The sequence below is a fragment of the Oreochromis niloticus genome, linkage group LG18, assembly GCF_001858045.2.
Source record: "Oreochromis niloticus isolate F11D_XX linkage group LG18, O_niloticus_UMD_NMBU, whole genome shotgun sequence".
Lineage (NCBI taxonomy): Eukaryota > Metazoa > Chordata > Actinopteri > Cichliformes > Cichlidae > Oreochromis > Oreochromis niloticus.
Genome location: NC_031982.2, coordinates 28,449,196 through 28,464,537, shown reverse-complemented (window position 1 = coordinate 28,464,537; position 15,342 = coordinate 28,449,196). Strand labels below are relative to the sequence as shown.

The 15,342-nt window shown below is 39.8% G+C and overlaps 1 protein-coding gene across 1 annotated transcript in view; it reads left to right on the top strand.

The window, feature by feature from the left end:
• LOC100699123 (neuropilin-1a) overlaps window positions 1-14,589 on the top strand; it is a 95,881-nt gene extending 81,292 nt beyond the window's left edge. Inside the window, exons 12-18 of the mRNA XM_005476791.4 lie at window positions 2,294-2,467; window positions 3,013-3,054; window positions 6,333-6,470; window positions 8,629-8,930; window positions 9,328-9,424; window positions 10,019-10,063; window positions 11,645-14,589. Coding sequence (XP_005476848.1) covers window positions 2,294-2,467; window positions 3,013-3,054; window positions 6,333-6,470; window positions 8,629-8,930; window positions 9,328-9,424; window positions 10,019-10,063; window positions 11,645-11,919 — 1,073 coding nt within the window. The 3' untranslated portion in view covers window positions 11,920-14,589. The remainder of the gene's footprint in view (window positions 1-2,293; window positions 2,468-3,012; window positions 3,055-6,332; window positions 6,471-8,628; window positions 8,931-9,327; window positions 9,425-10,018; window positions 10,064-11,644) is intronic.
• Window positions 14,590-15,342: the final 753 nt, after the last annotated feature.

The window sequence follows — 15,342 nt, the reverse complement described above, 5'->3', positions numbered from 1 at the left end:
AGTCAGACTCTCAGTGTGTGTGTTACTTCCTGTTTTATTTTGAAAGTCCCCTGGTCAGGGGGATTCCATTCAGCTGTGTTCCCAGGTGTGTTCACTCTGCCCAGTTCCCTCCTGTGTATATACTGTCTGCATCTTTCTTGGTTCTTTGTGTCCTCTCTCCTGGTCTGTGGAGCCTTTTTCTTTCAGGCCACACTTTTGGTTTTTGTTTCCTGTTTACCAGCAATAATCTTGTGATTTGGAGTTTTACATCTATATGCTGAGTCCTGCATTCTGGGTCCACTCCCTGCCTGCCACACGCCCCGCTTCTCATGATAAATCCTCTGTTTTGGCAACAGACAGAGCAAACATTTGAAAAAAAAAAAAAAACGTCTGCAACTCGCCATTGAAAGCAGTCTGAGGCCTGAGCATTAGACTCACAGGGATTACTTTTATATACAATAAATGTTTGGTCATGTTCAATAGGAGCATCATCATTTGTAACAGAGTATATATGGAAAAGCGTAATAGGTCCGCTATAATGACTCTCAGTTCTCATATAAAAGAGACAAAATGTGTTATTAAACTTAATGTTGTTTGGGTTCATAGATAACTCTTAACAGAGAGACGTCTGTTTTCTCTGTCAAAATATAAATGATCTGACTTTTCTCCTAAGTATTCTCCTTTCTAGACCAAAAATCCTCTCAAACTTTCTTTTCAGTCATTTTCTTTTTCGAGCTCACTGCAAAAAATGACATTAAAGTTAATTAGACTGACTATATTGTCAAAAGCTTTTAATGCATGTAGCTACTTTTCTTCTTTGTAAATCTGTCTGCAGAGTAGACACGATCTGCCCAGCTCCATGTTATTTTTATTCTTCATTTTTTTAAGAAGCACCGTGAAATAAATCAGAAAATCAAAAAGTCCTTTGTGCCCATTCCTGTTTGCGTTTCCACCACGATCGCAAAACTGTGAAAATCAACTTAATTAGACTGATAGCAGATGAAAAAGCAACAGGTTTTCAACAGTTTTCCCCCAGTGGGTATCTGACAAGACCGAGACACAGTGGCATCCCACTGAGAACGCCTGTCTCCACAGTAGGAGGTGATTGGGTCCTCTTTCTTGTTAGTTACCAAATAAAAGTTAAGTTTTGTTTTTCTTTGGCATCTTTGTCAGCAGTGTTTCTCAGACATTACTAATTCAGCCCCGGTAGTTTTCCTCCATTTTCAAACAAATGAAAAAGTTCAAGCAGCTTTTATATTAGAGCTATTAAGTTAGATTTTCAGACTATAACTCTCTGTGATGTGTACACTAGAATATATGTGAATTGTAAACTGCATCTAAGGCAGGATTACAAACAGAGCAAACTAAGCAAATGCTCAGGAACCCACAACTCCAGGAGGACTCATAAGTCTGTCACCGACGATCGGTCCTGCATCCTTCGAGTTTGGCTCCAGTAAATGAGAGGGACTCAGACTGGAACCAAACTGTTTCAGTTTTGCTTCTTTCTATCAGCGCGTTGTGTAATTATCAAGCAGAAACCCGAGGAAAGAACTGTAAGACAGCGGCAAAATATTTTTGGTCTCAGTATGTCTTTAGCAGTTAACGAATCGCTAAAGGCCGATCATTATTCACTGAATATTTTAAGACTTTTTTTCTCTGCCCAGTAGATGATGAGTTCGCTGTCAAAGAAAAATTGCTAGCTTTTAATTAGCTTTGAGAAATCAGTGAATTATTTTGGCTTTGGTTTCAGCTTTGGATTGGTGCTTATGTAGCACGTTTCTACTTAAGCTACATTCACTCATTCACACACACAGTCATACTGTTCTTCTTTTTTTTGTGCTTTTTAATAACTACCATCCTCACATTTATTGGATGCCCAAGGGCTTCTCCAGTGTCCACACATGTGGACACTGGAGAAGCCCTTCTGATTGGTAGATGAGCCCCCCACCTCCTGGGCCTCAGTCGCCTGTGACAACACAACTTTGGAGGTGTCTGGATACTTAAAAAAAATGAAACTAGTACAGTTGTGATCAGAATATCTGCCACAGGGCCCCATATGAGATCACCTTAGCGATTACTGAGCCAAACAGGCTATATCCCTTTGATACTCACACTGCAAAACTCAGTATGTGCTGTATTTTAATATAATTTTTAGTGTAAGATCATTAGACTTTGCATCAAACTCCATTTAAACGTGCATGAAGGGTGGAATTGTTCCAGCTTTGATAGGGCGAGAGGTAGGGTCAGTTCTTTACATTCTTTTTTAATCCATTCTAGTCACTCACACTTCCTGGCTCTTCATCTTCATCCACAGAAATAACAACTACAGCACTTCCCACCACCCCACTCGCATCTACGCCTCCCATGACCACATTTGGTGCGACCACCACAGCACCGATCACCAACCCCGGCACGACAGCAATTATAGAGTGTGAAGATGGACGGCTGGACTGCATCACTGAAACCGAGACCCCCGAATACGACGAAGGTAAACCACGGAAACTCGGTTCCTTTTAGTTCGCTCTCCGTCTCGGTGTGTGTACCGCTCGCCAAATTAAAATGCAAAGCAATAAAAGGTAAAAGGATTGAACGCGGGAATAAAAGCCTTTCTTCTTTCTTCCTTTAAATGTTATTGATTTAATTTCTGCTTTAATGAAGCCCAGTTGGAATTGGATCATGAGAAATTCTCCTTTATCCTCCCACTAGCTGCTATAGTTTTGACTGAAATGGTCTTTTTCTGTTCAGCTTTATTTATTTATTAGCTTTTCTTTAGCACTGTCTGACTATCCTTGTTTCCGATTCTCCTTTATCCTCTCTTTTATTGTCAGCCACATTAAGCATTAGGCCTCTTTTCTAGGATTTAAAAAGCTAAAGAAAAAATCTAAAACCTTAAAGTTAAACTGTTTGGCTTGAATGCCTGGTACTAGTTTTTCATGAAAGCAGGTATGTTGTGTTTGTGCTGGCATCTGTGTGGGTGAGAAATCCCTCTCTGACCTTTGACCCCAAACTGACTGCCCCATCTGTCTTTCGCAGGAGGCACCACGTCCACCAACCCCATTATGGAGTTCATGCCAGGTGAGCATTTCCGCCCCAATCTGCTCCCACGTTTCCCAGTACAATGTGTTTCATTTAAAGCAAAGTTGAACCATTTTACAGGCAGCTGTAGATATGAAAGCGCTGCTCGGGGTTTGCCAGATCGGTGCATTAATTCAGCCAATGGACCCATTATTCAGTGTCACCAACGGTACTGACCACGGTCACAAAGAACAATGAAGCTGACCTCCATTAGAGTTAATAGCTTTTTCATGGTCCCGCTTCACAAATGAACCTGACACTGCTGAACCCTGACACTAGCAGACTACAGAGAGAGACAGAACAGACACACGTGCTATTAGGTTATAAATTTACAGAGAGAGAGAGAGGAAGAGAGTGAAAGAGAGAGCAAAGACTTTTTTTCCATCAGTGTTTTTCATCTTTGATGCCAGACCAGCTGTAGTCAAAAGACGATTATTTCCTTGTGTAGTAATTTGCACAGCACAGATCGCGGAGGCTTGAAGATGCACAACACCTGTAGGCAAGCTTAAATGCTGCGCCACATCTGCCAGCTAGATGCAACTAGAAGGCTATCAGCTGATCTGAAGGGTGCCAGCTGAGCTTGTATTTGTAGCTTGCCTCTATGCTCATTTTTAAATGTAACACAAAAAATCTGGTTAATCAAAGTTTTCATAAAGTGCTGTACACAAAAAATGAATAAATACATTGGAAAATCATAAAAGAAATAGTTCAAACTCATGAATAGAACCATGTAAGCTGTGCTGGACATATGGGTGGGACATCCACTACTTTTACTGGTACTGGATTCGCTAGTAGATTTCTATAGTCTGATTCTTGAGGTGCCATCGCTGTATATTTCTCTGCGTTAAACCTTCTTACATCGATGAAAAGGTTTCTAAAGGTTTCAGCAGCAAGGGGAAGGATAAAGGAAGGGAAAGAAGGAAAGAAAATTAGACAAAAAAAGTCAAGAAATTTGTGTAGAAATGTTTTTTTCATGTTCCTTTCCCTGCAGATTTATCTTAAACCCCACCAGAAATGTTTAAATAGTGTTTTGTTATCAAGAAACAACTTAAAACTTTCTAAGGGCGTCTGAGGTTGAAACTCATGATCATTTATCTATAAAACTGCACTTTACAGATGTGGAAACAACAGCAGAAAAGAGAGTGGCATTAGACTCATGAGATAGTGTGAAAAAACTGCAGGTGTTAATGGAACGAGAAACATTGATGTTGTGATTCCGCACATGCATTTAAAGCCAACTGCAGCGCTCTGTTTTGGTCATTTATGGCTTTCTTTGCTGGGGGAACATTTTAGCACCACATCACAGTTCACCCTCCCTTGTGAGTACACCGAATTCAACTCATTTGGAGCAAACAGCCAGGCTGAGAAGAAGAGGAATGAATAGGCAGAAAGGTTAAAAAATGGCAGCTCTGACAGGGGGAAAAAGAAATAAAGCAGGGGGGGATAGTGAGGGGAAGGAGGCTGGGTGAGGAGGATAAAGAGGCAAAAAGAGAAAGGGAGAGTGCAGGTAAAAGAGAGGAACAGAGGGAGGTGAAGTGAGAGCAGCAGAGGAAGAATAAAGGCCTCTTGGGTCTCAATTAGCTGAGCTGAAGCATCGCGTGAAGACAGCTTGGGGTTGCTGGATGGTGGGTGGGTGGGTAAGGTGGGTATTACTGTGTAGCTCCATGGTCATCTCTGTATCATATTAGCCTCTCAGAAACATGTCCACTGTTGAGAGATTTCTGCATTTATTTGGATGCTGCGGTGAACCTCTACCGCCCGTCAACTGCTGGCAGAGGCAGAGGAAAAAGGGAGGGTTTTTTTCTGTTTTGGGTTTTTAAGGGGGCCACATCCGTGCCACCCCGCCCTGCTCCGTGGTCCCTCCACTCTTTGGTTTCTCTCTCCTAAAGTGCTGATCCCAAACATATGTACGTGCTTGGTGCTGTTTTCTATCAGAGCTGACGTCTTGCTGAGGATGTGGAGGAAAATGCCCTCCAGTGCTGCACAATGTACATACAGTCACAACGGTCTCTCTGTTTGTCTCACCCCATTCCATCTGCACAAGCTTTTTGTTTGGTGTGATATGCTTTCCACAGGCTGCACAATTTATACTCGGAGAGCACACGACAGCAGGAACAGCTTCCTGATAGGAATGCTACGAGACTCGCTGTCCTTTTTTTTCAGGCCATCTCCCCTTACCTCCTCCTGAATGACACTGATTGGTCAGTGAACACAGCACCAGATCGTAGCTGTGCGCCTCTTCACTTAAAAACCTAAGCAGTTTGTCACATAGCATAGCAGCTTTTCAGGGACTTGATTCAGTTCTCAGGAAGGGTTTACAGGAGCAGATAGAAGCTGTTTACTTCAGGAGTTTGCTTGGGATTCAAATGAGGGACTACTGTTTCCTTAAGGCTGTCATTAAAGTGATGACGTACCAGCAAAGATAGAAATAAATGTCTGCTTATGCATAATAGAGGCATATACGTCAAGCAAGCGAACTGGTTAATACCCTTTTTTCTGGATGCCAGTTGGTTGCAAAGAAGAATAGTATCGCCAAAAGATCCCTGGGTGTGTTCAAGTTCATTCTCTGTTTCCTGGAAATGTTTTAGCTGGAAAAGTACTACTGGTCCGCCTGGTGGCTTTGATGTATGCGTTTACATGTAAAGTATCAGTGCGTCTAGCATTTTAAGTAGCAACAAATCTGTTCTCAACATATTGATTGACTCATTGATTGATTTGTATCACACTGATGAAACCTTAAAACTGGGGACATTTTAAGTGTATGTGTTAACCACTACCATGTCATGTAATGTATCAAATATGAATATGTGGTATAAAGACATCCTTATTTAACTATGATTATGTCCATGAAGTTGTCCTAGGTGGTAGTTGTCCTAGGTATTTGCTTTAGTTAAGACAAACGTCTTAGAGGCTCCCCTCCCTCAGCCTGGTTCTGCCGGAGGTTTCTTCCTGTTAAAAGGGAGTTTTTCCTTCCCACTGTTGCCAAAGTGCTTGCTCATAGGGGGTCATATGATTGTTGGGTTTTTTCTCTGTATGTATGATTGTAGGGTCTACCTTACAATATAAAGCTACTTGAGGCCCCTGTTGTTGTGATTTGGCATTATATAAATAAAATTGAATTGAATAGAATTGAATTGAATAGAGGACCTTCCCAGACTAGGACTGAACTCAGAAAAACAATGCTTAGTAATAGCTGATTATTGATTACAGTGAAAATCCTCAGTTATATTTTGTAGGTACGAGATTCTTAGGAGTGTTTTTGTGTCTCTTTGCTGCAGCTTACTTGTGGTTCGCCTGTAACTTTGACTTCTCGTCGTTCTGCGGCTGGACCAGAGAGACCGGTACAGGAGCTGAGTGGATCATCCAGGCCAACGGGGCTCCTGCTGTCCACAGAGGACCACCCCTTGACCACATGGGTAGGTGATGAGTGCTGACTTTTGTGTTCAAGTTTTTTTTTTCTCTTTCTTTGAACTAGTGGCACTCGACAGATGCTTTGGGAGAGTGCTCCGTAGCTCTCGATGTTACTATGCATCTGCTGAAAAGTCTGTTGAAACCTCTTGTGCTAGAAATGGGAATATTTTCAACAAAGCTTTAAATAACACTATACAGTCCCTGTGCTGCTGTAAATTCACAACTCTGCCTTTGTTCTGTTTAAAGAAATGAGGAAAAACATGCCTATGATGTAAAAAGAAATTCCCATTGGACACCTAACCTTGTTCTTGCTCTGAAGGACAAAGACTTTGTGAACATGGAAATATATCACAAAGCTAAGTAGGCCTGATGCTCTATGTGCTGTTATGCACGTGAAAAGCCTCGAGCCACTCACTCATGCCACAATGTTTGGTCCCTGTGAGGTCCGAAAGGACATATTTGGGTAATAATTACTGTAAGAGGTCCATCTGTCCATCCTGTAAAGTGTATCTGACAGAAGTCTAAGCAGAAATGCCCAAATGTCTTCCTTTTGGTCACCTTGGGAAGCCCAAACAACCTCAACTCAAGCAATCAGACCCTTAGCCCCACCAAATGACCGTTATCCCAAAGTTGTGACCACACACCCTCTGAAGGAATCTCATTTCCACTGCTTGCATCCAAGAGCTTATTCTTGTGGTCACTACCAGCACCTTCTGGCCCCAGGTGAGGGTGGGAATATAACTCAACCTCTGAGCCTGTTAGTCTCCCGCCTGCAGAACCCCGAGATGCTTGAACTTCTCCACTTGAGGCAGTAACTCATCCTTAAATATCAAAACCATACTTAGTTTAGAGTTGTCATCTTTGACCACTACCCCATACCCAGCTGCCATCATGGAGCACAGCCGGGGTTATTTGGGGTTTTGAACTGTGAATTCATCCCTCAGGGTCAAAGGGACATCTCAAGGTTCTGCTGTAGCTTCCTGATGGGTTTGATGGAGAATAGTCCAAATTGTTGTGCGTGTCATCGTGTGTATTCACACAGTGAGAGTATTCTGGCTGCACCAACAAAATCGTTGCTTACTACCGGCCCTACTCACCATGTTTGCCTGCAGCTTCTTCCTCTTCAAAAAAAATTATCTTCAAGTTGAAAGGTTGCTGTTATGAGACAGTGGAAGAAATCCAAAAATAGTAGCCATGTTTGAAAAAGATAAGAAGAGATGGCATGAATTTAAATCAACTTATTTTTGTTTTGCTTTGTTTTTTACGGGCAAAAGATCTTTGCAATTGCATCTCGTGTCTTTTTCTAACAAAACATATGTTTGTATGGGCATATTTTATACATAGGATTAGACAGATATAAAATTACAAAATCATCAAAACACTATGCACTAACAACAGCAGCTTTGCAAAGAAACGACTGTTCATCATAATAACATGAAGATGTTGTGCACTGCAGAGCACAGAATGGGTCTCGTGAATGTTATGTGCTGTAATACAATTTGAAGAAGGAACGAACAGCCTTGAAATCCTTGACTTTTAAAAGACATATAGCAGTGAAATTCATCAACATGCCTCGGCTCTCTGTCCTTCTCTCCATTCAAGCTTGATGGATGTGATGGATGTTTCTGTGGAGACGGGAGCAGCAGTAGCAGCAGCTCTAAAATGAATGATTTCACCTTGATTTCTTGACTTAACCAGATCACTAATAAAAAATGAGTATTTTGTGATGTCAAGTCAGATTTTTCTCCTGAAGCGAGAGCCCTTTGTTTTCACGAGAAAACCTTGTGAGGTCCTTGAATCTGAAGTCTTTGGGGGTTTCAAAAGCTTGATGCTAAGCAGTAACACAGACATTATCAAGTACTCGCTTTATGAAAAGACAGTTAAATGTTTAGAGAAACCACAAGGAAGGTAATCAGCTGAATGCAGTAAAATGAATGTACTGTAATGAAGGCTTGGGAGATTTAGAAGTCCTTTATTGTCACACTGGTGTTTGCACTCAGTCATATTAAGGCAAGTATTCATTAAATATGTATAGATATCAGCATATTTACATTCAGGGATGTATTTAAAAGAATAATATCAGCAGTAATGCATTGGAAAAGCTTTCAGGAGTCCTCTAATGTCACAATCACCTCTTACCTTGTCTTCTGCTGCCCCCTGCAGGCCAACCTGGGAACTTCATTTACATGCAGCTGACTGACTCGGACACACCAAGTAAAACTGGTGAAGATGAGGACAAAGAAGAGAAGGTGGCGAGGTTGGCCAGCCTGCCCATCACCTCTCCAGACTCTGACCTGTGCATGTCGTTCTGGTATCACACGGTTGGTGAACACGCAGGAGCGCTTCACATCAAACACAGGAAGGAGACAGAGGAGGGGGAGATCCTGTGGACGCTCAGTGGCCATCAGGGCAGCCGGTGGAGGGAGGGACGAGTTATACTGCCACACTCAAGCGTCCCCTATCAGGTAATATAAATCTGGATGTAATGACTCTTAAAATGACAGCAGGGAGAGATTGGAATTTGTTTGGGAATTCACTACTACTGATAATTATAAGACAAGTCAGTCTTGAGTCAGAACATTCTTTCCTTTTGAGCTCACCATTAGGATGGATTTTCAGGGTTATTTTTGCCTTCATTATGTGCAAACAGAAAGTATGTTAAGGGCAGAGAAAGAAAGATATGATTTGGAACAAAAAAATAAACTCTGGATGTTGGGATTACAGTTTGCATCTTAACAATTTAGCCAGCAAAAATAAAAAATTCTACTTATATAAAGCAAAGTTTCTGGATGATTAATCTTCTTTTTTTGTTGCTGTGTATGAGAACATGCATGTGAAAGACTTTGTGTTGCTTTTTTGCAGGTGGTGGTGGAAGGCATCGCAGACCGACGCAGCTTAAGCTACATAGCTGTGGACAACATCCAGATCATGGATGGAGTCAGAGCTGAGGACTGCAAAGGTGTGTATTTCAATGTTACTTAACATCGTCATCATTGCTGTTTTGTGCTTTGCGTTTTGCTTTTTCTGTGCGAGGCCAGTGTAGCTATGGTTGAGGTGTGGGATCGGCCCAGTTAAATATGTGATCAGAATTTAAGAGTAAATATTTTAGTTAAGCCAAAAAAGTGGAAAGTCACTACTGTGTGAATGTGCAGTATCCCTTGGTTTTTTTAGTCAGATCCATCCCTCATGGCCTGTTTAAAAGCACCAAGATGAAAAAAACTCTGCTCTTTATTTAGCAGGAAAAGTCCTTTTGTCCTTTTTCAACAACTACAGTGAAAAAAGAACTGCTGTTGGTGGGAAAAATAACCCACCCTAACACATATCTTGTTCCAATAAATGCAAGAAATGGAACAAATCAGCGCTTTAAATATTAGCTCAACTTTGGTTAGTTTTTGTCTAATATACTTATTTTTGTCTGGGACATCATCCAAAAAGTGTAGAGAGAAAGATACGAAATGCCAGCATCTGGCAATGTAGATATAATAATAATATTAATACTAGGCCTGCTTCTGCATTGTATGCAAACAGAGAATCTTTTTTTTTTAAACTCCAGATCCAAAACCTGCTACATCTCCACCAACAGAGATCTTCATTCTGCGTAAGTATTGAACATAATATATTGGTGCCCAGTAAATAAGTGCATGCAGTTTTTATTGGACATTTCTCCACTTTACATCATTGTCTCTGTCTCTGCAAAGTAGAACTGGTAAAGAAAAACATTCAATCAATGCCAAAATAAGAATCAGACTTGTGTTAGCATGTTATTTTGTTTGGTTTTACTTATGTCAAAGAACTACATCTGTTGTTGTTGTTGTTCTTTTTTTTCCTGATTAAAATTATTCATTAACTGGAATGCTCCCGTATACCATATGAACAAGCTTATTCATTACTGTACTGCTGTAAATGTGAGATTTATATAATAATTATGGTCTTCAAGTAAGCACCCTCAGAAACTAAACACAGTCCCAGATTTTACAAGAATATTGTAACATAATTCTAACGAAATTAATTCTCAATTCTCAATCTCACATTTTCCTTTTCAGATATAGGTGGCCCAATCATAGCCTTTCCACTTATCACTATTATCATCTAAAATTTCAATTACACAAAATGCTGTCAATTTGCAAAATAACTTCTAAACATTCCCCTACAGTAGATTCTGACATATCAGACTTAGAAAACAGCATGCTTTGATGATTTCTGCTTCTGCTCTTTCGCCAACATCTGCAAATCTCCGTATGGAGAAGAAGGCAACTCTGTTACATTTAGTCAGATCAGGAGCTAGTGTTTCTAATTGGGAGTGTGGCTGCTCGTCTCTATCAACCCAAGACATTGTGTATATAATTTCTTCAGAGATATTGTTAATAACAGCAGGATGCAACAGACAGAAACCTTAGTGCACAGCTAAAATTGTTTCAAAATGCATTGCTAAGATTTTATTTTTATGTTGACCAGGAATAAAGAAATAATTAGCAAGGCAGGGACATATAGGCCACAGGAGGGAATTTTCACCATCCCTCCTAACAAGTATACATATTGTCCCCATGGTAATCGGAACACTCGGGTCAGAGACCACTCGAATTGGGTGAATGGGTCCAGCAGATTCAACACATTCCAGGAAAGACCTCCGAGATCTCTGTCCAAAAGAGTGCAGTCCTAGAAACATCAAAAATACTATAAGGACCCTCAAGCTCCTTAAGCCTCTAGTAGAGGACCCGCACAGGCATTGATTCTTTTTCAGATGTAGCGTATCATCAAGATACACTTTACCAAAGAACAAGACATACACATGAATATATATTTGCAGCTTCCTCCCTGGTTATAACATGGTAAGAATACTATAAGTTTAGTAGCCATAGAAGTTACGTCAGCATACCCTACAGAAATGTAAGAAAGGAGATCCAAAGACAATGATGCAGCTACCTAGTAAACAAGAGTCAGCCTCTTTTAGAGCTTTCCAACAAAACAATTAAATAAAAAAATGTCTTTCATTAAAAATTAGGAATTCAGAGTTCAGGGAATAGATTTAGGATAATTTGAAAGACAAATTTTAAAACTTCCTTCCATCCACTGAAGCGACTTTTTCTATGTTACATTTGGCACTGGCATCAGGGTCAGAATACATCTGTTTCTACTGTGAATATTTTAAACGGAATATATTTTTTTAAATCTTTTGCAGCCATGGACACCTACTCACAAGAAAACAGTCCACTCGGCAGCCCAGGAAACATGCTGAAGACCCTGGACCCGATCCTCATCACCATCATTGCCATGTCAGCTCTGGGTGTCTTCCTGGGCGCCATCTGCGGTGTTGTCCTGTACTGTGCCTGCTCACAGGGCAGCATGACAGACAGGAACTTATCTGCCCTTGAAAACTATAACTTTGAGCTGGTAGATGGTGTGAAACTAAAGAAGGACAAGATAAACGGACAGACTAACTACTCAGAGGCGTGAGTTTGAAACGGGGACGGAGCTGCAGTTGCTCCGCATGGACACGTTCGATGCAGCCAATCAAGAAAGTGGAACACAGGGCTGAAGCCACCAATGGGACGGCAGGGTGGGCTGAAAAGTGAGCCGATGTAATTTTATTTCTCAGGAGCAGCAGTGGAAGGGACTCACCTATAGGGGGCACTGTGTATAAAGAATCTGTACAGCAAAAAAAAAGAGAAAAAAAAGAACTAAGGATTCTATTTGTTTTTCGGCGTGCTTTGTTGATTTCATGTAATCACATGCTGGTGTTGAGACCAATTCAGATGAAAGTATTATTTGTGTACTTTATTGAAAGATAAGATCTGTTTTTTTGTTTTTGTTTGTTTGTTTGCTTGGTTTTTTGTTTTGTTTTTTCCTCTTTTGTTGTTTCAGATGTCATTGTTACACAGAACAGGCAGACTATTTGAAATATGCTATTGTGATATCTGGCTCTTGTTGGCCGTATGTCCCCGTCCCCATGTGTGCATGAAAGTGTGTATGTGTGTGTGTGTCACATTCATACACATCTGTATATACGGTGTGTATGGGTAGTAGTCTGACTGTAGAGGTGTGTATCATTACAGTCATGTTTGTGTACATGATCAGCATGCATCTGTGTGTGTGTGTGTGTGTGTGTGTGTGTGTGTGTGTGTGTGTGTGTGTGTATGTATGTGTGCAAAGCGGGGACCCGTCCCTGCCTGTTGACCTGCGTCTAGTTCCGACAGTGCCTTTTTTTTTTTCCTCCAGTTTTTCTGTTGCCTTTTTTTCTGCTGGTTGTTTTCCCATCAGCCAATGTTCCATCTGGGGTTCCTACACGGATGTGAAAAAAAATGGAAAAAATAACTTTTCCACATTGTGATAATAAACCTACAAACTTTTTAATGTTGTAGTGTGTTGTCAAATATCACACGTCTTGGTGTAGCTCTGTAGATCCTCATGCCTCAATGACACTGACACACTTTTAAAATCTAGGCGACATTTAGAAAAGCTTGTGAAATCTATGGAATTTTCCAGATGGAAAATGTGTAGGAGCCCCGAATGCCTCATTTTCATGACACATCCAACATATTGTACATAGGTTTTAATATATTTGAGCGCCCTCTTTAAAGAGAAAGACACGAGTGCTGCAGCATCCTTTCTATGCTGAAAGAAATGTCACTGTTTATCATTTGGATTTTGATAATGTATAGAAAAACAAAGAGATACAGACCTGTTGTTTGTGTGGTTTTTGAATTTAATTGTTCCCTGGTTTTCACTTCTGTTTTTACAGACATGGAAATGAGATTAAGGAGAAAAGTATCAGATATGCCTTGAAAGAAGAGATGACGGGTTTTTTTGTACAGGGTAACCTCAGTACCATAAAGATGCTGACAACAAATTGAGGATGGATTGTTAAGATTATTTTTGAATGCCACTGGCACACAATGAGACTGCTAGATCTTTAAGCAGAAGTGTGCCCAGTGGTCTGGGAGCCTTGTGATGGACAAGCATTTCTTTAGGGTCTAACAGCATCTATTATTGAGCAGACAGGTTTCATTTTCAGATAGGACTTAAGAATTAACAGCTGGAAATTTAAAATTGTTTTCACTTTAAAAAAAAACTTAAAATGAGGGGTTTCTTTAGATTTGGTTTTGTATTTCTATTTCATATGGTTTGTACTTGGTCTTTAATTTGCATTTAATGTGCAAACATTCTGACTTAATGCTCCTTAAGTTGGGGCAAAATATACATGTATAAAACTTACTGAAACCCAGTAGTGTGATTGACTGACATTTTGCCTTGTTTATTTCCTGTTTTTACTGCACCATGAGTGGTAACTCTACCTATTTTTAATGTAGCATTATGAGACATCACCCAGCTCAAACTGAGAAGTGCTCACCTAAGTATCAGTTCTCCATGTTTAAATGTCTTTTCTCTGTAGCCTTTCAGTAAGCATCCACAATCAAATAAAGTGTGCTGACTGTTGAGGCATTCATGCTTTATTATTACATGTTACTCTTCATCCTCTTGCTAAAGTTTTACCTGTACATTCATAACAGGAGAAATAACCAGACAAGATATCCTCCCCCTTTAAACTTAAAAGGATGCTGCAGCACTCAACGTGAAAACAAATGTTGCACTGATATATTTAAAAAAAAAAAAAATCTACGTGTTTATGATGTTGATTTGCAAAAAGAGAGGAAGGAGGGAAGAGAGGACAATGTTATTGTTGCTTCTTTTTAACACGGTTTCAGAAGACTACGTTATAATTCTGAAATGTACAATTTACAGAGATGTTTTTCATTCTCGAAAAAGCTTATATGCGTCTCTTTGAAAAGTAACAATTTTATTTACTTGGTATAATATCACCTTGTGTTTTTGTACTGTCACTGATGTACGTGCCAATGTTTTATTTTTTTTCTTTGTATGACAAGAAAAATGTTTTATTTTCAGTACCGTTTTCTGTAATTTTGCTGTCTCAAATCTAGAAAAAGAACGGAAATGAGGAAGTTAAAAAAAACATTGGAAAGCAGTGAGGCCTTACGTGACTAATAGTATTGTTTGTACTTTGACTTTCTGGTCAACACTCAGACTCATCTGTCTCTGTTGTCTCAGACGCTCATCATTGACTATTACATTCCAAAGAATTGGATCAAATAAATGTTTTAATTAAAAGCTGAGTTGCTTTTTCTTTCTAACATCAAATATATTTTTTTCTATATATTTTTTTCTATTAATTACTTATAAAGCTTTATTTCAATTTAAAAGGGTTTTCACTGCAGCAATTTTGTCATATGCAGATGTTACTTTAAAATATTTTGGCATCACTATGTGACAACCTCAGAAGATGGAAAATCCTCGGCTAACACAGTGTTCCTCCTTACTTTTTAACTTTGTTTGGGAGGCTTTTGACTACCTACGGGACACTTTCGGGGTTACCACGAGGGTTTGGCATGTTGCTGCCTTTTATTCTTTTTTCTGGACAAATTGTTATTAAGCTAAAGCTACAGCTGGGTGAAGGTCAGTTTATCAAAAATACTGGACACTAATCCTGGCATTGTAGAAAAGTAACCACAAATTCTCCCTACAAGCACCCCCCTTGCATTTATGAAAAGCATATAAGCTACAAATTATGGTTTTATTCATGGTTATGTACTCAGCTATTTATTTATTTATTGCCCCACCCAGTAAAAAGGCCCAAGTGTGTTTACTTTAAATGTACCTATCAGTACTTATAAAGAATATACAATAAATTGTATATAACAGATGGAGGTAGTTTCCAGATCCAAATAATAAAAGCCCAATGTGTCTCAAACTTGTATCTTTTTAACAGCTAGCATGAGATGATTGCTGTAATAAGGCTGTAATAGAAGAAGTCTATCATTAAAAAAGGACCCTTGTGCTCATCTAATTTATAGCTCTGTAAAC